At 48.0% G+C, this 24,933-nt stretch overlaps 2 protein-coding genes across 7 annotated transcripts in view; both read right to left on the bottom strand.

Annotated features, from left to right (window-relative positions):
- The window catches only part of Loxhd1 (lipoxygenase homology domains 1), a 163,435-nt gene extending 162,476 nt beyond the window's left edge, over window positions 1–959 (bottom strand). For all 3 annotated transcript variants that reach the window (XM_037196946.1, XM_028872028.2, XM_028872029.2), the window contains exon 1: window positions 772–959. In XM_037196946.1, the coding sequence (XP_037052841.1) occupies window positions 772–901 (130 nt within the window). In that variant the 5' untranslated portion in view covers window positions 902–959. The remainder of the gene's footprint in view (window positions 1–771) is intronic.
- A 15,924-nt stretch (window positions 960–16,883) lies between these two features.
- The window catches only part of St8sia5 (ST8 alpha-N-acetyl-neuraminide alpha-2,8-sialyltransferase 5), a 69,183-nt gene continuing 61,133 nt past the window's right edge, over window positions 16,884–24,933 (bottom strand). For all 4 annotated transcript variants that reach the window (XM_028871971.2, XM_028871972.2, XM_028871973.2 and 1 more), the window contains 2 exons: window positions 22,376–22,468; window positions 16,884–18,018 (listed from right to left, as the gene is read on the bottom strand). In XM_028871971.2, the coding sequence (XP_028727804.1) occupies window positions 17,550–18,018; window positions 22,376–22,468 (562 nt within the window). In that variant the 3' untranslated portion in view covers window positions 16,884–17,549. The remainder of the gene's footprint in view (window positions 18,019–22,375; window positions 22,469–24,933) is intronic.

Below are 24,933 nucleotides of genomic sequence, written 5' to 3'. Positions count from 1 at the left end.
CAAATGTTCAGCAACAGGAGAATGGTCGAATCACCAGTGATGTAGTTATAAAATGCAATCATATTCGTGAATAAAAAGAACAAAATATGGCTCATGTCAAAGCATGCACAAACCTCTCAGGCAAGGTGTTAAGTAAGAAAGAAGACAGGCCCCAAAATACACACACACAGCAAAGTATGTAGCTCGCCCCTGTAATCCCAGCACTGGGCAACTGAGGCATGAGGACTGCTGAGAGCTGAGGGCTAGCCTAGGCTACATAGTAAGCAAACAGTAAGAACTGAGCTACATAGTGAGACCCTGGCTCCCAAAACAGTACATACTGTATGACTTTTTTTTATATGAAGTTAAAGAACAGGGGGGAAAAAGCGGTTTGTAGAGATAGATTCCGGAGATTTGTTAGGTCCGGCAGAGGTACGAAGGAGCTCTTTGGGGGCTGCAAATGCCCCCATCCTGGTCTAAATCAGCATATCCACATGCATATCCACAGGTAAGTTCTCTTCTTGGTGCTTCTGTATCCTATATTGTGCACATACCGGCCCTCCGTCTAATTTGTTTTTTGATTCAAAAAGATCAGTGCAGCCAGCTGGGAATACGAGGCAGTTCCAGCACCACAATCCTATTCTGTTCCACGGGAGCCCTGCCAACTAGCAAGGCACCTGATCTCCTGCGCCAGGGGGCCCTGCACTCCCCAACCCCCAGACTCGCAGGGTGTGGAGGAGCTGGTAAGCAGTGGACCGGTCCACAGAGGATGGAACAGCCCCACCACCTTACCCTTGGCCTTGTAGTACTCATGCTCCAGCTCGTCTTCGTTGTCCTCTGAATTGTAGTTCAGCAGCTCCTCCTCGTACAGGCCCAGAAAGTCGATGTCTTTCTTCCTCCGCTTTTTCTTCTGGGGCATCATTTTGCCGCCTGCCTCTTCTGGGACCCGGTAAGCTCATGAATCTAACTCCATCGCTTCCCTAGACCTGTGCCTCTCACTCAGAGACCTGCAGAGCCCTCAGCCCCTCCTAGGGCTCCAGGTCGGGATGCGTCACACTGGCCTTGTTCCCTAGGTCTCCTGGGTCCTCATCCCAAAGCTTTGCCCCACTTTTCTCCTCTCTGGTCCCTCAGCCCAACACAGAGCTTTTTTTCTTTTTCTTTACTTTTTCCCCTTTCTGTCCCCAGCTCACTCTCTGCCGCCCTCTCTTACTCTGAACCTGCACTGGGGCCTCTCCTTGAGCTCTATCACTTATTGATGAAAATGAGAAGGTTGTCCTCTTTCCTCCCACACACGCCCCTTTGCAGAGACTCAAGTGACATAATGTCCCGGCATCCACACCTCACCTGGTCTCACAACAGGGAGGGTGGCACTCAGGACCCCTCCAGGCCACTCCGAGGGCAATCAGGGGCCTCCTTCTAAGGAGACACCTGAGCTTCGTAGCCCATGAGAGCACTGGACAATGCCCTTGACCGGGCTTGGTCCTGGGGAGGGCAGAGCTGGGGGAATCCACCAAGCTCCTGGGCACAGAGGATCAGTTTCTCTCCATTATGCATGAGTGCTGATCATCTTACCCAGAGGGCAGCTTCTTGTTAGACTGCTCTCTGTTTCCAGCTCCCAGAAGAATGCTCTCTTCTGAAAGTGACCCTCTTCCAGGCATATCCTGCTGCCCCTCAAAGCATGCGGCTAGCCCACAAAGCAGTTTACTGATTTATGAGTTACCACCACAGTCAGCCTGGAACCTAGGACCTTGAGTAAGTCCACCCATCCTCAGGTGGCCCCAGAAGGGCCAAGATGCACTTGCACGGGCCTCATCAAGTATCCTCAGGGTACTCTGCTAAGTGTCCTCAGGGTACTCTGCTAAGTGTCCTCAGGGTACTCTGCTAAGTGTCCTCAGGGTACTCTGCTAAGTATCCTCAGGGTACTCTGCTGTTCTCTATACTTCCAGAGAACCAGCCCCTGACCCTGCTTAGCCCTCTTCTCCTCCACCCTCAGCACTGGGGAATTCTGAGTCAGGGCAGAACAAGGGTTAGAGGTCCTTTCCAACCCTTAGTCAGCAAGCAGAGCTTCCTATGGCCATTAGACACACACACACACACACCCCATGCTCATTTTATTATGTTTTTAAAAGAGATTCCTTATAACCTGGGCTTGTAAGGTTTCTACATAGATTTTAAGATGCTAGAAAAATTCCAGTTCACTTGAAACTCTGGCTCCTCTGCCCTTGCCGGTGACTGTAAGGACAGAACTAACTCCGTCTGTGCTACCTCCTGGCTGTGCAGCCTGGAACACAGGCCTTTCCCCATCCATAAAGGGGGAGTAACAACCCACTATTGAATATTTAGCCATTGGAACAAAACTCTTCATCAATCAGAAGTGTCTAGAGAATAATAAAGGTTAATCGGTGTCTCAACTCCTGCATCAGACTAGATGTCTGTTTCTCTCTCCTGTTTGTATGTTGAATATTGACATAAGAAAAAAAATCCCTGCCGGGCAGTGGTGGCACACGCCTTAAATCCCAGCACTTGGGAGGCAGAGCCAGGCAGATCTCTGTGAGTTTGAGGCCAGCCTGGGCTACCAAGTGAGCTCCAGGAAAGGCACAAAGCTACGCAGAGAAATCCTGTCTCGAAAAACCAAAAAAAAAAAAAAAAAAAAGAAAAAGAAAAAGAAAAGAAAAGAAAAAAAAATCCCTGTATCTGGGAGAGACTTGGAGGTGGGGCGCATGCAGGGAGATCAGGTCAGGGAGGTGGGATGCTTATGGATCAGTGCTTTGGAAAAGGGATGCCAGGGGCCGGGAAGATGCGCAAGTCAGCAAAGTGACTGTTGTGCATGCGTGAGGGCTTGAGTTCTGTCTCCCTGAGTCCACATATGAAGTCAGGCTTCGAGGCATGCATCTGCAGCCCCAGTGCAGGGACAGTAGGTAGAGACAGACGAGTTCCTGGGCCTTGCAGACCAGCCAGCCTAGTCAAACCAATGAGCTCAGAGTTCAGTGGTAGACTCAAAAGTAAGATGGATATTTTTAAAATATTGAATGTCCCCTGAGTCTATTTAGACTGCATGTGCATGGGTAAGGGACTGTCTACTGGAGCATGCATGGCTTCTAAGAGCCTGCATCCTGGAAGTGACTCTCTGTATCTCCACACCATCAGTTCTCCATGCCCACAGAAGCCCAGCGCAGGCTGTGAGTTTATGGTTGAGCTTCTGTTTCTGGTCTGGGGCTGGGGGGGACCCATTACTTGTGGACAGCTCCCTCCCAATCCCAGCTGTGAGGTCTTTGAGGGTGGAAGAGCCCACGTCATGTTCCCTGGAACATGCTTAGGACCTGTGCTGTACCTGGTATAAATTGGGTTCATGGAACGGAGATAGGCATGTAAGATGAAGATTGCAAGCAAGTCAATAACACAAGCAGGTTCAAGGCTCAGAACCCAGGAGAAAAGCAGTACGGCCTGGACAGAACTCACCTTAAGGCAGAACGAATGTTCTAGAATGGATGCCATTCTTACCACATTACAGAGGGTAAGGAAGAGAGGGTCATTCATAAATAGATGGAAGGAAGGGACATTGGAACAGCAGCCAGTACTGGAACCCCTCCCCCCCCCACACACACACACACGCTTCGAGAAGCTTCTTTCCCATTCTTTTCTTTTAAGGTACCCAGATCCCTACCAATGAAATACATCTCTGACCCCAAATGTCTTCACCAGGGAAAGTGCAACCCTATTTCCTCCCTTACTCTGCAGAGGGATCACCAGAATCAGTGGAAAAGCTAGATGCCGAAGAGTGGTTTAATAGTAGGTGACACACGCCCTCTGCTGGTGTCACTTGGTTTGACCTCTGGAGCCTTGAAGATTGGAAATAACCGAAACTCATTTTGTAGTGACTGAGAAGATGCGCATACACACACACACACACACACACACACACACACACAAATCATTTTGTCAGGACAATAACAAAACTTGTTTTTAATGAAATACCATTCAAATGAAATGTTTATTGGAATGTTTTTCATGACAGAAATTAAAGTATTTCTAGAGAATCCCATAGCATTAGAACACGAGAATTTAAAAAAGAAAATCATGAGCTGAATCAAAACCAAACACTGGCCTGGACAGAAAGCAGAGTGGAACCTGCCGTACTGGGGCCACAGAACGTAAAGTGTCCCTGACACTTGGGAAGAAGCATGGCTCTCCTATACGGTGGCTCAACAAGTACATGCTTCACAACCAGAAACTCCACCCCGGACACCCACCCAAAGACAAAACCGCACCCCGTTTTCTGGGGACTCTGCGTGCATGCACTCGCAGCAGCCATGGCCGCCGGCACGTGGGTCCCCAGCCCCAGCTGCGATGCTGTGAAGAGTTGGTGGCTTCTAGGGAAAGGAGAGCTGGTTTTCTTCAGGAGTGTGGCCACCTGAAAGTTGACCACATTCCAGTGGAGGGTCCCATGTCACCCAGTAGTGTATGGGCAGTACAAATGGATTCAGTAGGTTAGAAAACAGAGGGGTGGAGGAAGTTGGGAGTTGGAAGTGGGAGGGTGAATATGATCAAAATACATTGTATGCATGATGAAGTTCCTTAAAAGTCAGTAAAATACATTTTAATGAGATCTAGTGTCTACCCATGATCCGTATGATTGCATTCAGAGGCGCTCCGCTGGCAACAGCACTGGGAGCATCTCAGTGTCCATCAGCTGGCCAGTGGGCAAGCAAATTGAGATACATCAGTCCAGAGGAAGACTGCTCGGAACTGAAGGGGAGTCGATTGGACTTGGTGTGTGACTCCGTAGCAGGATGCTGCATAGACCTGGTTTTTGATCCCACCTCAGAGAGAATAAGAGGAGAAAGGGAAGCAGGCATGCATGCTATACAGATGAATCTCAAAGGAATTATGTTACGTGAGGAATCCAGGACAGGGCTCTTGCTGTAAGGTTGCATTTATGTAATACTGTCAGAAAGATAAAACTATAGGTGAAGAAAACAGGCCAGTGGTGGCCAGAGGCTGGCATGGGGGTGGGGAGCAGGGAGCAGGGATGGACCATCAGAAAGCCTGAGGAGGCACTGCATGACTCACAGACAGAACGTAGACTCCACTCATGTCTCTCTCTCATGGGTCCTGTTTTGTCCGACTTTCCCCATGCCAGTCTAGCTGGATCTAGTCTATGACACAGGCCTGGCCATTGGCTGGATCCTCACCCAAGGCTCTTAAGAACCCTGCACATCATTGGCAGGAGAGAGCACTTGGGGCGTGCTTTGCAGACCCACCTCTCATGTCAGGGAGAGCCGAAGTCTAGACTTGCAGAAGCAAGAGGAGGCCTTGGTGCCCAATGTACCCTCCTATCTAGATTTAGCATGAGCCCCCTCCCCACCACCACCACCACCAATATTGCAGCTCCTTCCAGCTTAACTTGAGAGTCTCTAGTGCCTATCAGAGAAAGAATCAGCTCTCAAGAAATGATAAACGAGCTAGGCGGTGGTGGCACACACCTTTAATCCCAGCACTTGGGAGGCAGAGCCAGCCTGGTCTACAGAGCAAGATCCAGGACAGGCACCAAAACTACACGGAGAAACCCTGTATCAAAAAAAAAAAAAAAAGGGGGGGGGGAGGAAGGGAGGGAGGGAGGGAGAGAAAGGAAGGAAGGATAAAGGAGTGAGCAGACCACAGTGTGGAGTAGGAGCGGATGATCGTGCATAAGTATGATGAACATAAGCCTTACAGTTGTCTCCCACCTGTGGGCCCTGACTTACCGTGTGCTCCTAATTTCTCACTCAAGGTACCAGCCGGTCTTCTACCTCAGAATGCATGCCCCCTTATCCTGGGGGGAGAATGCTAAGTGCAGTGCTGCAGGGTGGTGGCCTTCCTGTCCCCAGGAAATGTGAGCTCCCACACCCACTTTGGGCCGACCTCTCACTGGCTCCAGCGGCCTGAGGTAGAGGGTGAGTTCAGGCAGTTGAGGACAGATTCACTGTAAATGGTAGGTAAGTGGGTCTTGGATTCTCTACTGGATCTGTCTGAGAAGATCTAAAACTTCCACTTCTCTGGTCGAGCTCCTGTGCCAAGCACGGGATTTTACTTAGACTCTCTGCTGGGTCAAGTCGCTCCCCAGCTTACCTACCCTAATGATGTCTCGCACCCTTAGAATTAAAATTTGACTTCTCCCAAATGCCCACAGGCTCTCTCTTCACACTCCACCCCACAAGCACAGTGGCCCCCATGTGCCCCATTTACACCTTACTCCTTCCTCTTTCTGAGTGGCTGGCCATCCTGACGGGCAGCCCACACAGTCACCCCATTGTCAAAGGCCGATATCTTAGCCTCACTTCCTCTCCCCTGCATTTCTCTGGTTCCAACTGCACCCCCTGGTGGCCACCCACCTCATTACCCACCCTCCTGACGGAACAACATTTCCAAAAAAAAAAAAATGACAGGCACACAGCATTCACTCTCCTCTTGTTCCATTTCCTAGAAAACAAATGCCAGTTCCTCGGCTCTGTTTATGGTCTCCAGGGCCTGGTGCTGTCCACTGCTCCAGCCCTGCCTCAGTCCTCTGCGCCCATCCTACAGGACGACACTCAGAACTCTTACACCCCTGTCCCATACACCTGCCGGTGCCCTGCCCTTCTCAGACAGATCCAACCAAGAGTCCAAGACCCCGTTCGTTATGCTCACTCCTGTGAAACTGTCGGCAACGACCCCAAACCTCTCACTTGTTCCCTACTTCTGTGATTGTACACAACTTACTACTTCGAAATCGCTACTGGACCCACTCATTGAGCAAGCAAGACTCGGGGAAATGATGCCGGTAGTTCGAACCCTGGTGGTAGCTGAAGTCTGAGGCAGACTTAGGACTAAGCAGCTCACTCTCAGTTTTGAAGTTCTGCACGTACGACAGATGCCAGTGTCTCCTGTCAGGAACAGCCCATTACAGTTCATCACAGGAGCCTACAATACATAGGAGACTCGGGCTATTGGCTCATCTTCCTTTGTCCTTAGAGAGATGGCAGCTTGCTACCTTCCCAATCTCCCTATCTTGGGGGCTGCAGGTTTGGACACACACTAGCCTGCCCCCTCCTGCAGGTTTGGACACACACTAGCCTGCCCCCTCCTGCAGGTTTGGACACACACTAGCCTGCCCCCCCACCTGCAGGTTTGGACACACACTAGCCTGTCCCCTCCTGTAAAGCTGAGCCATTTCACAGGAGGACTGTAGGCAGAAGTTTTCCTGTGTCCTGCAGCTGCTTGGCCCCACATAAACACACAGAGGCTTATATTAATTACAAACTGTTTGGTCTATGACTCAGGCTTCTTGCTTGCTATCTCTTTCATTTCAAATTGACCCATTTCTATTAATCTATGTTTTGCTACATGGCCATGGTGGTTACCAGTCTGTTGACATATTGCTCCTTGGGTGGCGGGCTGGGGTCTCCTCCAACCCCTCCTTCCTTCTGTCTGTATCTCTCTTGGATTCCCCACCTGGCTCTATTCTGCCCTGCTGTAGATCATAGCAGCTTCTTTATTAACCAATGGTAGCAACACATATTCACAGAGTACAGAAAGACCATCCCACAGCAGAAGACTTGCTCATGTGCCCCACAGATGATTATGTTGGCTCTTCCTATGACACTCTGGCTTTCCTTCGAGCAGACTCCCTAGATATGGACATGTCACCCCTTGGGATAACAGCTCTAAACTCTGCCCTGCGGTGCACTCCACTTCCATTCCCAAGCCTTCTTTGCCCTGAGATGACTTGTGGATGATCTGTGTGCTATATGTCCTAGAAACCAAACCTCAGAATCATGGCCCTCCATCATCCCAATGCTGTGACCTGGGCCCCCTTGGTGTCCTGAGCAAGAATCAGGTCCCAGTACTCTGGGAATCCATAGCTGCTCCGGCTGGTCCTGAAAGAGCTACTGTCACCAAGCTTGGAATTAAGAGGCAGCACAGAGGCCAGCCACTGCCACCCTTCCCCCAGGGTGGGCTCACTGCACAGTTCCTTCCATTAAAGCTCTTTTAAAACAATTCTAGCTGGGTGTAGTGGCACACACCTTTTTATCCCAGTGCTTGGAGGCAGAAATGGGTAGGTCTGTGAGTTCGAGTAAGGCCAGTCTGGTCCTCATAGCAAGTTCCAGGCTAGCCAGGGCTAGATAGTGAGACTTCACCTCAAAAAAAAAAAAAAAAAAAAAAAAAAAAAAAGCAAAATAATTCCACATGCTCTGCCATTCCTGTTATGTGTTTGCCTCAAGATGAGGGCCCAAGAGTGGTTTCACTGATGTTCTGCCCATCCATCTGGAAATGTTGTACATGGTCCAGTGCCTCCTTTGGGAAGTAGCATCATCTGCAGTCTGATGCCAGGTCTAGACTCTCCAACTTGCTTTCTTGCCACACAGATCTCTCACTCCTCTAGCAAGTAATACCACCCTTGGGGAGGGCCAGGGACTTAGGCATCTGTGCCTCCCCTCAGAAATCACTACTGTCACTGAAACTGCCCTCCCTAGTCACACATCACACCCTTGTGGACTTGTCTTCTTTCTCCACTTACCCCTTGAGGTGTCTCATCCTGTCCCTGTGTGCTATTGCTCCACTGGTCATCACCGCATCCCCACAGGCCTACCTAGCCACCAGCAGGAACCTCCTGAATGGCCATGGCCATGCCACAGCAATCCTGCACCCCATACTGCAACCAGGGTGAGCTTGTTCAGAGGTGACCTGATGATGTCCTCTTCCTCTGTCAACTGACTCTGAGTCAATGCTGTGGACCTGGTGCACCTCTTCACCTCAGACTTGTCCTCTGTCCAGCGCCTCGGTTTTATCTCCAGCCAGCTGCGTTCTTTCGCTTTCCTGGCAGGAGCCACACAACCCTCCCACAAGGTCCTAAACTCTCTCTCCAAGCAGGTGCAGAATTGCAGTCTTCTACTGAAGCTTACCGTGAGAGCTCTCCATGGTACCGCCTGCAGTGGCCTCAGGGCTCCTCTATAACACCCTCTTGCATTCCAAAAGCATTAAAGAGTCTGGCCCAGCGCTCAGGAAATATTTGTTGAATGAGCGACATAACAAACAGCATGCATTTCATAAATGATATTAAACAAATAAATGAAATACGACCACCTCCATCCACCCCTAGAGTATTCACATATTCATTTATTCAAAGGTTTTATAGAAATCCTGTATTACCATTTGAACACTTGTTCTTCTTCAGCTGGAGGGCTATTTTGGTAGTCCGTGGAATCTTTAGGAAGTGAGATCTAGCTGTCAGAAGTATGTCACTGTAAGTGGACCTGATAGTCAGCACCTGGTTCCACCACAGGAGCCTATTGCCATGGCCCAGGCTACTCCTCAATGCATAATGCTGATAATTCACTCTCTGCCAGAATGGGCTGAAAGCCTCTGAACCTGTGAGCTAACATGACTCTTCCCCTTTTAAAAATGTTTCTGTTGGCTGTTGTGGTAGCTAACACACCCTCTTCTTATAGAAGAGCAAACTACTTGCCTTCCTCCAGTATATTAAAAGACATTGCCTGGCTCTCAGAGAGGACCTTGTTGGGAGGCAGATTGATCCAAGACTTTCTCAGAGGCCCTGGTGAGAGGGCAAAGGGGGTGTTCATTCTGTGTCCTTGCCCAGGAGTGGACTGGGCAAGGTCTAGCCTGGAGGCTGGGGCAAGGGCCTTGAAGGAGTTAAAATTCAGTTTCTGGGAACCCAGCTTTCCTCACTGAAGGGCTGTGGTTATCAATACCAAGGCAGCTGTGTCTAAGGTACCCCATGCTCTCTTTGCCAACATTGTCTGATTTAGCTCTCTGCTTACCATGGCCCTTTCTACCCTTGCAACAGTAAATAAGATGTTGTACTTCTTAATAAACTTGTTTGGCATAAGACATCAGCTTATGCAAGACCTCCCGGCCCCAGTCATCTGTCCTCTTCATTTCTCATGCCCAGTCTCACCTTTGACACCTCACCATTGGGGACCCGCATTCCTGTGAGTTTGGGTCAGACCCTCGGAGAGCATCCTTATGATCTATAATGCTTGGAGTGTTTAACATTTTTACAAGTGTCATAATGAAACACTTAAATGTCTGTTGCCAACAGCTGTCACCAAGTTCGTCTGAGAGAGAAAATGGTCTTCCTACTCGGAAGGTGGAAGCTGGCAAGTGGTCTGTGACTCATGCTTAGCAGAAGACCAGGCTTGAACAGCTGCACAGAGGAAATGGTAGCAATGTGTTCTACTGTGGATCGTGAGCTGGGGAGATGAAGAGCTAGAGAAGGGGCAGCGGGAAGGGAGGGGTGAGAAAGGTAAGGGTGCCCATGTTGGAAGGTCCAATGGCTGGACAGTCTGCACAGGAGACTGCCCGTGAGGAAGTGGTTTTCATCCCTCCCCATTATCTCTTACCCAGGAGCCCCTGATTTATGATGTGACCATCAGACACCATGGAAAGGACTGTGTTCAACACCTGGATAGTAACACCTATAAAACAGAAATGGCCCCACAGCAGGAGTCTGAAGACAGAGGAACATGAAAAAATATGAGCCCTTGGGAGCTTTCACAGGGAAAGCATCCATTCCCAGGGCCAATATGAGGGATGGAGCCCGTCCTACCTACATCTCACCGGGCAAGCAGACTCTGGCTTGCATGAATCACAGACACATCTTTATGTAGTTCTATTAGAGATGCAGTCAAGACACTGGTGTTGAAAGAAGTTTTGTTGTCGTTATTTTATGAAGGTAGCCAGTGTTGCGAGAGCTCTGACTCTGATACAGGCCCCTACCTTGACGGTGCGACTTGTCTTAAAGAACGGCAGAGCTGTAAGTTTGGTCCTATAGCAGGGACTTGGGGCTGCCCTTGATAAAACACCACCTCTCCACTTGGACCTACAGATGCCCAGTGTTTACCTGAAAGCAGGGTGAGAGCGTGGCATCTCTGCCTTCCCTTTGTGTCTGTCTCCTTTGGATCAGATTACTGCTCAGCTCTAGGCAGCCATGTTCACCACTTAAGGAGTACCTGCCGACAGCCATAGCAACAGGCTAGCCCTGTATCTGACCTAGCTCATGCCCCTTTAGGACTGAAGGCATCAATACAAGTCTGATAAGGAAGTTACTGCCAACTTTTAAAACATCTTGTTCAAGATCCCTGGAATGGCACCTGAAAGTTCCCATTAATTGCCCTAAACCTGTAGTCTCCCTGGATTTCAGGGACAGTGACCTTGCTCAGAAACAAGCAGGAGCATGAGATGGCTAGCTTTGGGGAGGCTGGCGGGAGCTGCCACTGGGACCCACAGCCTCCTCTGCATGGCCACAGCATGAGGGACCCATGTCCATTCCTTCTACACTCCTGTTTCATTCAGGCCTGTGGCCTTCAGGACTGTCCTCGTGGTCAGCTGCTTCCTCTCTTCCCACTGTGTACAGACACTCAGGCGGTGGTTCTAGTGTAACAGACTTGCTCTTCAGACTGGAATGAACACCAAAGCAGCTTCTACACAGATACTGGGCAAGGGTAAAAGCCAGGCCTGGATCAGCCACCAGATCATCAGGATTTCCCCCAGCAGGTAGAAGAACACCATAAGAGAAGAAAAAAAAAAGCCACTGGCCACCTCCACCTGCTCTAGCGCCTCCTACCTTGGGAAAGTGTAGGTATCCAACAGGAATCTTCCATCACCAGTGACCTGGGATTTGTCCTAGGTTCTTCCCAGGGTATAGCCAGGGTCAATGAGAAAATAGGTTCAGTTGCAGAGAAGAGCAGTCATATGCTTAAGTCCAGGAAATAACCCAGTGTCTGGGGTGTGGCTTAGTGGGAGAATGTTTACCTAGCATGCATGAGGTCCTGGGTTCAGTTTGTTGCACAAGAAAGAGAAGGTGGGTAAAGAGAAATCAACAGAGGCCAAGAGTCACCAAGCTGGGTTCCAGGTGATGCACCATTGGCTGAATGACAAGAAAGCCTGAGCAGAACAGATAGATCAGCAAGAGGATGTGCTGGATCCACTCACAGGCAAGGGGCAATGTCTCTTTGAGGCTGAATATGAAAGGAACCTGTTTCTCTCTCTCTCTCTCTCTCTCTCTCTCTCTCTCTCTCTCTCTCTCTCTCTCTCTCTCTCTCTCTCCCTGAAAAGGGGAAAGGGGTGGGGGGAGCAGCAAGAGAGAATTATCAAGTCAAAGGAAAAATCTAAACAAGGGAGTTCACTCATCTCCAAAAATGAAAACTTCACTTACAGGAATTTCAAGAAACCTGAGGAACAATGTCCTAAGCACCAAGATTTCTACTTAGGTCTTTTCATATTGGGTCTCTGGGGATGAAAAAAGCCTGAAGTATGGTGCCTCTTTGCCTTATTAAAGACAGTCGACTAGCACTGCTTGGAAGTTTTCCTGTCTCCTTAGCTGTATGTCTGGGATGGAGGGACCTGAAGCTATCTTGCCCTTGGACTTATTACAACACACCTAATTGCCCCTTCACCAGGAGGCTTCATGTCACCTGATAACTTCTGAGCCTTGTAGATTTGGTCTTTGCTGGCAGACTGTTAGCTGCCACTTCTTGCTTTACCCAAAACCTGCTACCAGCCTTAATCTATTAGAAACCAGACCCATGCTCACTAGAGCCGAATGTAAGATTAAAGCAGAGGTCATGCATGGCTTGCCTTCCGCAAAATGGGCTTTGAGATGTGGTTTACAGCATCTATTTCTGTGGCTCAAAACTCATTCTCTATCCATCACCCCAGTTCTTGGCTACTAGGGGTCAAGGGACCATTCTGGGAAGTAGTCAGGGCAAGTGAGGTGAGTGTCAATGAAATAGCAACCATTCTCTCCCTTAGTGAGCTTTCAGGATCTCGAGGTCTTTGTGAACTTTGTGGCTGAGTGTGGATTTCTACGTTACCATGGGAACACCATCAGAGGGAGCAACAGGGTCCCGTCTGATCAGAATGAGCAGTTGAGGCAAATCTGAGTTCTACCAAACTGGTTCCAACTCAGGCCTTTTCCAAATGCAGAGAAAAAAGATGCGTATAAGAAAGGGGATGCTGTAGCCTTCATTGCTGAGGCATGACTTCTGGGTACCATCTTCCATGTTTGTTCCAGGCAACTGGAATAAGTGGGCAGAAGCATGGGCTTGAGTCAGAAGGCCAGGCCCTCACCCAGGTGGACTTGCTATGTAGCCCAGACTAGACTCAAACTCCTGGTCATCTGCCTCTGATTCCTGAGTGCTGCAATTACATGCCCCCAGGATGATAAGCACTCAGTCACGGATGTTCTTAACACTATTCTGAGGCTTTGTGTCAGTGCCAGGGGCACAAAAATGAGCTTGGTTCCAAGCTTTCCCCTGGAGAAAACACAAACCATCCATCCACTGGGGGTCTGGGGACACTTAGCTGTGTGCTCTGAGGATATCCTAATGGAAGTCAGTGCTAGTTGCCTCAGAAGCACAGAGGGGAGAGTGTGTGTCCTACTCCACAGAGGGGATGTAGCAGGACTCATAACCTGACATCATTTACAGAAGTGACCAGATAAGAACCAGCAGCAATGGGCCTCACTGAAGGTATTTTGAGATGCCAGTTCTCAGAATACACAAGGATCCCTCAAAAGAGTCTGAGTTATGGCAGTGGCAGAGGCAAATACAGGAAGGGAATGAACTCTAGGGATATTTATGCTGGAGTTGGGAACCAATAAAAAGAGTGTGAAGAAGAAAGAAGTCTGGGCAGAGAGAACTCGGGTTTTCTGTCTGTGCTGGTACTGTGCCAAGGATTGCACAACACCATGTCACTTAATCCTGGAAACACCAATGACCTGAAGTTCTTATCTCTTTTAGATGATGAATCAGAGCCTCTAGGGGCTTTGGGGACTCCCCAAGATCACAAACCTACTAAATGGTGGAAGAGACTCTGAGTCCAGACACTTCTACCTACGTCAGTAGAGAACAGACAGGCTGAGAAGTCTGAGATGCCATGCAGAGGCAGATGCTCAGAAGGCCCCAATGGACATGCTTCTGATGCTCCTGGGGAGCGCTAGCCCATAGGAAAGGATTGGTGGCTCTCGGGAGATGCGGTTTCAGCAGGAGCGCTGCTATTAAGAAAGCCCTGAGGAAGAGTCACAGAGGATGAGTGACGGAGAACCTCCTGCAGAGAGACATTGAGAGGCCGGGCCATATCAGGAGGAAACAGCGGGAAAGAACATGAGGACCGGAGTCAACCTCGTCCAATATTACATGGCTGTCAGGCAGGATGAGACCAAAGGCAGAGCACCTTCTTTGGCAATGGCTCTCTATGCTGCTAACCTTCAGGATTCAATTTGACTTGTCTATCCTCCCCCTCCTTCCCCTCCTGCTCCTCTCTCTGGTGACTGGGAACCTGGTCTTGAGAGCTCTCCACACAGCGAGCTCCTGTGTGTGCTTAAGAAGGGCTTCTTTCTGCATCAGCGCACCCACATGATGGTAAGTACCAGAAGGGCATCTTCAACCACCACGTATCCCCTGGCGCAAGGAGCATGCAGTGATACGTGGCTGAAGTCAATAGGATGCTCTGCAGCCTCTGCTTACTTCCCCAGACTCAGCGGTATCTAGGGTTGTTCCAAGCTTCTCCAAGTCTGGGCAGAGATGCGACAGCAGCAGCAGCAGCAGCAGAAGGTTCCAGAAGTCAGCCTGATCTTGAGCCTCCTCCCTTTCTTCCTGCCTAAGCACTGAGTCACCTACTTGCTGCTGCTGCTGCTGCTGTTGCTGCCGCCACCTTTCAAGCCCGGAAATGGATTCCAGCACAGAGGAAGACACAGTAGCTGCTTGGTTCACGGGGAACTGATTAGTCCTTAAACTAATTTAACTGGTAGTCTGCATTGTGTGATGGGATGGGGCAGAGAGGTCCCAGAATCAATGTCCTGGTCTCATTGGGATAAATGTTACACATGCTGACTACAGCAGAAAGCATGTGGTCTGAAAGCCAGGAGACTGGGTGAGTCTCAGGGGAGCCTCTAGCTGGCCATGTGCCCTGGGGCAAGTCACTCATGTTATCATTCAACATGGATGCTTTTCAGGTATCTCTCCTTGCTCGAAAATGTAGAGATGGCCTTAGTTCTCCTCCAGGGCAACAGTGCATAGGCCACAGAGCTGTTGTAGAGGTCAGGGCTGGAGAGAGGCACTGGAGAGCAGAGGCTGCCTCCTGGGCCCCAGGTTTGGAGTGCGGTCTGCACAGTTCTGCAGAGCCCTCTCCTTGAGCAAGTGCCTGCGTCATTAAACCTCAGCCCGTCACCCGCACCATTCTAGCCCCTTTACCTCAAGGGTCTTGTAGTGACGACAGGATACTGTGATGGTGGGCAAAGCGGTCAGTGTAAGGCTACCACCGGAGAGCACAATGACACAGCAGTTTTAATAGTAAATACTATTTACAGCTTAGATCCACACATCATGGATGTCCCTCAGTAGTCACTGTAGAGACCCCATAAGTCCTTTCGAAGTCTCTACTTGAAGAGGTAAGGAAACTGGCACTCTAAGGGACAGGAGGACTCTGCCTTGAAATTCATAGGCAGAAGGACCACTATAAGGCAGAAGGATGTCCTAACCTCCTCATGCATGGGCCTGAGATGGATCTGAGTGTGCCACCCCCAGCTCCTGTGAGGGCTTTAGCTAGGGTAGGTTCTAAGCACCCTCAACTAGGGATACCCTGATGTCTGGCCAGGCTGTTGCCCACCTGCAGTACACCTATTCCCCGGGCTTTGTCCCTGGCAGACACTCAGTCTGACCACTGAAGTCTCTTCTCTACTCTAGGTCTGTCTCCTTAAGTGGGACAGAAGGTCTTGGAAACCTTCTAGTTCTGACATTCCATGGTTTTAAGAACTGGACTCAGCTAGGTGTGGACTTTGGCTATAAACCTCAGTTAACTTGGATCATTCTCAGAACGTCTTCCTTGGCAGAAATAGCCAGAAAAGCCATAAGCACACCTGTCCTTGTGTAGTAGCTCCTGGTTTACCAATGTGTGCTGCCCTGTGTGCTTCTGCAGCTGCTGCATGACCTCACATCCCTGCAGACTAAGGTTTGGGGTCTCCTGGGAGGGCCTCAAAGTCAGTTGGGACTTAGCATCCAGACAGCGGGGTGTGGAATGAGCTCCAGGCACCTGCAGGCCAGAGCCCGGAGGAAGCAGGCTCAGAAAATAGTAAGAGGAGGGAGTTCCAGCTGGCCAGAAGCCTCAGAGCCAGCTCTCTCCTCAGCTGGGCCTGTTCTGGTACCTACAAAGTGAGGTCAGGTGGGGGGCCTGCGTGGGGGTTTCTCAGAGCTGCTCCTGAGAGTGGCATGCCAGGCTGAAGTGCAGATGTGGTCTTTCTGCTCCTCTGCAGAAGACAGAGATGACCCCAAACACAGACCAGACCAAAAACAGGCTTTCTAGAAATGTCTAAGGGGGGGGGGGAAGGAAGGAGGAGAGAGGAAGAGGATGGGGAGGGGAAAAGACAAAGGAAGGGCCTTCAGCTAAAGTCTTCCCCACACAATCCACAATTCCACAAGGCAATCCACCAACAGTGACCATGGGCACCATCACACTTTGGGTGGAAATACACAGGAGGAAGCAACTGGAAGGAATTTCAGATGTGGATGGCGTAAGGACCTCTCAGCCTAGGCACAGCTGGGTTCCCTAGCCCCGGGCGTGGTGAATCCCTGTGTCTGAAGACAGCAGGCATGTGACCTGTGTGTGCCACCTTCGCAAGAGAAACATCAGGGATGTGGGTGTTAAAGCCCCAGCTAGCTGCCATCCGCCAGGCTCACGTGACAAGGAGCTTCCCAGCTGACGATTTCCTATTCAGGAACACAGTTTAACAAGATTCTGCAGTATTCAGGGACATAAAGAGGAACAGATCTTTATAAATAACTCCTGATTAAAATGGAGCTGAAAATAGGGAGGCAGAACAGGAAGCAAATTGCTAAGCACTTATTGAGTCGATAACATCGGCTTGGAGATCTTAGTGCAAATGGCTGGTCTGGTTTATTTCGTTCTTGTCAAAGGTCAAATGCTGGAACCTAGAGGCACCAAGGCTGTGTGTGGCCAAGGACTGTGTAAAGGGGGGCACAGCTCTCAGCTACTGGAGTCCTAGGTGATGCCAACACAGGCCTGGATTAGATATCCCTGAAGTCTTTTGAGTTCACCCAGGTAGACCAGGACACTTGGCCACTGTTAGTTCCCTAGAAGGGCTAGCCTCTGAGCCCTGAGATTCTAGATGGTGATTCATGGCTGAGTCCTTGGTATGAAACTTGGGCAGCCAAATGTCCGAATGAGGCCTGGACTGTGCTCTGTCCTGCTAAGTGAATGTCTCACCCTGCTAGTCTCTTCTCAGCAGGGCCTGACTTCGCCGCAAGCCGGCCACCACAGTTCGTGTTCTCTGGGAAGTTGAAACTGAGTGGAAATGTGCTTATGACCTTGACCTTGGAGAGTGGCTCAGCAACTAAAGGGAGGCACAGGATGGAACCTCAGGGCAGAGACTTTGCATGGGTTCTGTCCCTGACTCCCCCCCCCCAACCCCAGGCCCCAAACACAAACCCTAAATCCTTAGGGAGTAACAACGGCAGGGCCAGGGAACCCCGAAGGGAAGTGGATGGGAGCTGAGACGCCCAAGATGGGCCTGTCTGTCAGCCATAATTGCAGGTGTCTGTGTGCACATGGAGGATACCCCGGCTATGCAGGTGAAGGAAGGTGAAGATCTCAGAGGGCATGGCGTGGAAGCCGGGCTTGGGCTTGACGTTGTCGTAGTAGTGGTGCGTGATGTGGTAGCCCGAGGGGTTCATGGGGAAGGCCCAGAAGCCGAACAGATGCACCTCCTCGCAGAGCTCCAGGGCGGCCGTGACCAGGATGAGGCCGGTGCTGATGCGCTTTGCGCGCACGCCCAGGCTGAGCCAGTAGCGGGACATGTTTGACAGGTACTGCGGGTGGAAGAAGTAGACCTGCTGCTGTGACCCGAAGTCATCCAGCAGGTACTTGACCCGGAAGGACACGAGGGTGTTGCGAACATTGTAGAAGGCAGGCAGCAGCACTGAGGCATTCTTGTACATCTGCAGCACTCTGAAGAAGGGCCGTCGCCACTTCTCCAGCTTGTGGAACCTGCAGGGTAGCAGAGTGAGCAACAGCAAGCCCTGTGCATCATCACAGCCCCGCCTCCCCACTTCATCCCCCACTCCTGCCCCCTCACCTCACCCGAACACCCCCTCCCTCACCTCACACGCCCCCTCACCTCCCACCTTTCACTCTCTTCCCCTCCAGGCTCACAGGGCTGCCTAGCCTCCCCTCTTCTGCCTCCCTTTCCTACCTTTACATATTTATTGTTTGTTTGTTTGTTTATTCATGGAGGGGGCACGTGCCACGGAGCATGCGTGTGGAGGTCAGAGGACAGCCTGCCAGAATTGGTTCTCTCCTTCCATCATGTGGACCCTTATTGTGCAATAATCTTTTTGTAGACTGTGAAGAAGTATCACTCTGATTGGTTTAATAAAAAACCTAATGGCCAATAGCTAGGCAGGATTTCCAGGCACAGAGGATGCTGGGACAAAGAAGGGCAGAGTCATGAAGAGGTGCAGAGGAAGCATGACATGTAGGAGATGAAGTAACAGCCATGAGCCCCGGGGCAGTACATAGATTAATAGAAATGGGTTGGTTTAAGTTATAAGAGCTAGCTAGAAACAAGCCTAAGCTATCAGCCCAGCTTCATAATTAATAATACATCTCCCTGTCATGACTTAGGAGCTGGCTGGCAGGACAGAGAAAGATTCACTACAAATGCTGCCCAACATGGGCCACATATTTCCACATAAGACCTAAGAAAGCTTAAAAGAGGTTCCAAACACACAAAAACAGAGTTAAACATGGCTTCCTAGTCCTGCAGTCTCTCATGCGGGCCATGGTATAGAGACGCATCTTCCAGCTGCTGCCTGCAGGCTCCAGCCGCCAGGGCACCATGAGCTAGGCCATATGGTGGTTTAAGTTTAGTTCATGCAGACAGAAAAGGTTACAGATATGTAGTAAAGCAGATCCAGACAGGAAAAATCCTCTAAACAAGTTACAGTGTGTTTAAAATAATGTGAGTAGGCTTTAAAAAGAAAAGAAAATGGGTATAGACAGTCATAGAAAAATAGTTTATAAATAATAAGATAAAGTCTTTAAAGAAAAAACTAAAATAACATAAAATGGACAGCCATGTAAAGATGGAAAATACGGAGTCTGGATCCTGTGTGGTGTTGTATTGACTTTAAATTTTTTGATTGCTGATGGGCAAACAATAGCTGCTAAGAGACACTGGATTATAAAAACTACTCAATTAAACCAACTTATGTATGTTTAAAATGTCTTAACTTCAAAAAATGTTTTTTGAAGTAAAAAATATATATATACATTAAGTTGGGGAAGAGGTTATGCTTTTGTTTCCACATTGGACAATGAAAGGCTAGAGATCCAATTCAAGATTGATAGAGATCAGGTTTGACTGGGGGAGACCCCCTGAAAATCCTGGCTACAGACATAAAGAAATAAACCTAGAAAAACTACAAGACAGGTGGCATATGTTTTATCTGTTCGAACATAAAACAAAATGTCATCTTTGGCTGGTTTGTGTACAACACACTGTCCATACTTATGTTAATGCAGATATGTGTGTTACCTTTTAAAGTTTATGTGTTTTCAGAACAAGGGGACCAGGCACCAATGGAAGCAGGTGGCCCTTTGATCTAGCCTCTCAGAGTGCCTCTGTTGGAATTTCCTCAGAGTTCTGCAACCAGAACAGCTTCAAGGCTGCTGGCTGAGATGGTCCAACCTCACAGACTTTTCTAATCAGGACTGCAGATAAGCCTTGTGCTTTCTCATTACAGAGACTGGACAACAAATGTTATAACTAGTTTTCCCAGGACTTGACCATTATCTCCATTTTCTCAGGTTCCCTAAAGATGCTTTCATCCACAGACATCAGGAAGTAATCTAGAGAACACAACATCCATATCCCCAAAAGACGGAGTAGGTGGCTTTTGGTTATTCAATGGGTTATGGATGTTTGTTATTGTTTAGGGGGAATATATAAATATAGGATAAAAAGACAACCATTAACCTCAAATATTTTACATTGGTATGGATTTGGGTATATTGATACAAATTTAAAGTTTTTTTTGTTATACTGAATGTATGTTTCTACTCTTGTTTGGGGTATTGTGCTTATGCAGCTTATTTAAAAATGTAATGTATAATTTTAAAAATACAGGTTAGTAGTTAGTCATTCATAACAATCAAACTTGTAGTCATATTAGGTGTATTTTCAAAGTAAAACAAGATATATTTTAAATAGATGGTCTTCAAACACTTCAAAGACCTACAGAATATGGCATTTAAGATGTTTTAATAATGTAAGGCTTTTCATGACAGTGAGACACATCTGCTCCTGGCAGCACCAATCTACTTCAGAAAAGGACAATGGGCATTGAAGAACCTCCAGTTGGAATTTACTTTCTTTGTGGCAAAAGCTAGCCATTTGGGCAAGAAACTGTCCTTACCTCAACTGCTGACAGTATGTTGTCCAAACTGGACAAGTAGGACACGGACACACACATACACAAAAGGCAATTGTCAAACTTTGCCAAGACAAGGTAGATCAGTTCTTCAAAATTCCTGCTTCACAGAAAAGTCTGTCAGATATTCTAGGTCTGTAGGCTGAAGATGTAGGCCCCAATGTTGTAACTCTGTAGAGGGACCTTGGGTAACTGTTCAGGCAGGCAGCATCCTCTGTCATTTTGGAAGTAGCTTGCTTTGCACTTCCTGTTTACTCAGGTAATATTATATCCTTCTGGGGTCTTTGATGGATTGAAGACTAGATAGTTATAATTTTCCTTAGTTATAATAGAAGATTAATTAGGTACCAAACTTTAGACTTCATCAAGAAAGGATAAATAATGGAATATTTTCTCTAAATTTGCCAAATATAAATAAATGGACTGGACATTGTAAATGTAATTCTTACTTGATAAATATTCTTACTGTATATGGTTTCATTTGTTAAAGCTAATACTTTTCCCTTCCTATTTAGAAATACCTGATAATTGTTCTTATTATATATAGTTTTACTATGTTAGAGTTAAAACCCTTCCTTTTTATTTAGACAAAAGGGGGAAATGTTGTGGAATAATCTTTTTGTACACTGTGAAGAAGTGTCACTCTGCTTGGTTTAATAAAAAGCTAAATGGCCAATGGCTAGCCAGGATTTCCAGGCACAGAGGATGCTAGGAAGAAGAAGGGCAGAGTCAAGAGGAGACACGGAGGAAGCATGACATGTAGAAGATGAGGTAACAAGCCATGAGCCTCAGGGCAGCACATAGATCAATAGAAATGGGTTAATTTAAGTTATAAGAGCTGGCTAAAAACAAGCCTAAGCTATCGGCCAAGCTTTCATAATTAATAATAAGTCTCTGTATTGTGATTCAGGAAGTGGCTGGTGGAACAGAGAAAGACTCACTACAGGCCCTGGAGATTGAACTCAAGTTTTCAAAATGAGCACCAAGAGCTTTTACCCTCTGAGGCATCTCATGGCTGCCAGGAGTATGGCTTTTCTTGAAGATGGTATTTTTTTTTCGATGGGCATAGGGAAGGAGATGACATGGGCTGAATAACTAGCATGGGGCTACAGTGAGACAGCAATGCTCACCTTAGAGGATCAGGGCAGACAAGGAAGGCACGGAGGCCGTGGCTGGGTAACGGAGCCTCACATCACTTCCCTGCTGTTTCCCCTAAGATTGGGAGTGACCGTCTGACCCAGCCTTCGGGACTGGCTAGGCCTCTCCTTGACATCTTGGCTTCTGCCTACATGTCCTTTCCAGTGACCATCTAACCCTCTGCAGCAATCTCTGCTCTCTGAAGGCTCTCGGCTATTGGTATCTGATGTAATTTAGCAACTCCTCCTCTTCTCCCGTCCCTCTTACCCACACTCTAGCCAGGCTAACTATGTGCAGCATTGGGGTTTCAACACACTAGAGTCACAGAGGGCAGCCAAGTGAGAACTGAGATCTTTACATGATCACACCCCCATACCTGGATCACACCCCCATGGCCTGCCCCCAGCCCACCTTAAGTGTCCCTGACCACCTGTAGGTAACAAACACCTGCTCAGACCTGCACTGCCCAAAAGAAACATGATGCAGGCCCCGTGTATAGAATTAACAAGAAATCAGGGAAGTTATTAAAAAATAATTTTCATATTTTATTTAACCAAATATAAAAATACTATCATTTTAGCATGTGATTAATGTAGAAATCAATAAGATATGTTAAGTCCCTTTGTATGTATTAAATCTTTGACACCCAGTGAATGCCTCATGTAGACAGTCGGCACATCTCAATCAGGACCAACCATGTTCCCAGTGCCCAATGGTTGTAGGTGACTGGTGGCCACCAAAAAAGACCACAGGTGTCTAGAAAAAGGACCACTGACCTGTCAATGATGATGCTGGGGTTCACAGTGACTACATCTGTCTTCTCCCCCACATCTGTGGTATACTGCCCTGAGATGGGGGGCAGGTTGCACCTGCAGAGAGAAAGCCTCACATAGTTAGGTGGACAGTTATCTTCAAGTGGCTGGGAGTAGGAGAGGAAAGGATATGGTTACAGGTCAGAGAGAGGCCGAGGCTACCAGCTGGGCAGGACATCGAGGGCCGGCTAAAGCAAAGGTCCTTCTGCCCTTTATCAGAAACAGAAGAGCAAAAAAACTCCAATCCTTGGTCTCACTGAAGTTACAACCATGGAGATGTTGAAACTATCACTGAAAACATGTCCTTGAAAGCTTTGGTCATCTCCACATCTCTGGAATGGTATGACATTGAGCAGGAAGATACAAGAGCATCCCCTTGTCTGGGGACTCGGGGCTTCTCTGAGGAAGCAATGCTTGAGCTAAGGGCAGAAATTAGCAAAAGTCAGCTGGCAGAGGGACCAAATACTTGTATGACATTCAGAGACACCCCAACACCCCTTGGAAATACAACACTGAGGTGCAAAGTTGCACAAGTGTGTGCAGTGTGGACTGCAGAAAGCCCCTGAGGTAGCAATGTGGAGTCACCAAGGCAACAACACCCTAACCTCTAAAACTGGGTAACATGCACCTTAATTGGCAGAAGGGACACTATAGCTGGGAATACACTAAGGATCCTGAAATGGGAAGACAGTTCTGGATTGTCCGAGTGGGTCCAGGGAAATCACAAGAGCCGTTACAAAGAAAATGTGATATGACAAGAAAGGTGCTTTAGTCTGCTAGTCAGGGTTTTCTAGAGGAATAGAATAGATAGAGAGATTAGATGGATGGATGGATGGATGGATGGATGGATGGATGGATGGATGGATAGACGGATAGACGGATAGGTATGTATGTGTGTGTATATATATATATATATATATATATATATACATATATATAGAGAGATGATAGATAGATAGATAGATAGATAGATAGATAGATAGATAGATAGATAGTTGGATGGATAGACAGATAGGTAGGTATGTATATATATATATATATATATATATATATATATATATAGAGAGAGAGAGAGAGAGAGAGAGAGGAGAGAGATGATTGATAGATAGATAGATAGATAGATAGATAGATAGATAGATAGATAGACAGATAGATAAACCTAAGAGGGAGCCCAAGAAACACTGTGGCAACTTCTTGTAACCATGTTTCTTGGAGTCTTCCCAAATTAGCATAAATTCAGAACCAGTATCCCATAGACCCTAGACCCTAGAAAATCTAATTCTTTCCTTTCCCTCTTGGAAAAGGCCACAGGTACCTCTGGGTAAGGACAGGAGAAAGGCTAACATAAAACTCTTAGATATTTAATCAAGGTCTTTCCTCGGGGGAACCTGGCCTTCCTTCATTCAAGAGCTTCTGGGTCTGCAAACTGGCTCACATCTGGAGACTGGCTCACATCTGGAGACTGGTTCATGGGCCTAGACTGACTTTTGCCATCAATGTAGCCTTTCATTCATTTGTTTGAGAATATTTCCACTTATACAGATCAAACAGAAATGCAGTAGGCTTCTTATCTATTTCATGTCTGGAAACACCATGGTTGATTAGCCAGTACCAAAGGCCCATAGGAATCATTTCACTATAAAAATCACTTTGTGTGCGCTGCCTGTTACGGGCTAAGCCATTAGGGACATTGTTTTATGTGTGCTGCCCATGGAGATAACTAGGATCACCTTGCTTTTAGTGATTCAGTGCTGCCAGCTGCTCCTGGTACTTTGCAGCCCAGTCAGACCCACTGCTTTAATGCAGCCAACTGAGCAGCAGCATCTGCAACCCTAAGGTCTGAGGCAAGGAAAAGGGCGACAACAAAGCTCTTCAGATGGGCTACTGCCCTCTCACCCGTTTGCGTCTCAGAGGATTAGTGAGGGGCGTGTCTTCTGGGCCTTCCCATTGTGGAGGATTAGGTTTTACACATCAGACCCACTGCAGGATTCCAGTTTCCCTGAGCCTTAAAATCCCTTCATCAACACTAAACCAAGGTATACCAGGTATCTCCAACGCCTTTTCAGTAGACCATCTTTTAACAAAAGCTTCAGCCAATCATTCAAACAAACTTTCCACACCATTTTTACTATGCAAATTTCCATGTTAAACTTAGAATCTTCACTCACTGGGCCCATGTCAATAAACTCAGCCTGATTCACTTTTGTGTTTCTTCCGCCATTATCCCACACGCTTAAAATTCATTTCCACACACATTCCCCAGACGTCTGCTTGAATGAATTAGCAAACTCATTAAGTTCTTTGGTAGTAGAGCTTACTTCTTCATGGACCACACTTTCTATCTCCCTTCTAGGCCTGCTTAGCCTTGAGTCTGGTTATAGGTCTAAAGGCAACTTTTGGTGGGCCTGCGGTTCATCAGTATGGTCTTGCCTGGCATCTTCTTCAGAGAATGTCACTGCCAGTGTAGCAGACCATGGAGGATTAATTTCCTCAGTCAAAGGTGGAAAGGACAATGTTTCAGG

The sequence above is a fragment of the Peromyscus leucopus genome, chromosome 19 (genome assembly GCF_004664715.2).
Source record: "Peromyscus leucopus breed LL Stock chromosome 19, UCI_PerLeu_2.1, whole genome shotgun sequence".
NCBI classification, from domain to species: domain Eukaryota; kingdom Metazoa; phylum Chordata; class Mammalia; order Rodentia; family Cricetidae; genus Peromyscus; species Peromyscus leucopus.
The sequence above is the reverse complement of the archived record's forward strand: the minus strand, read 5'-3'. Positions and strand labels throughout refer to the sequence as shown.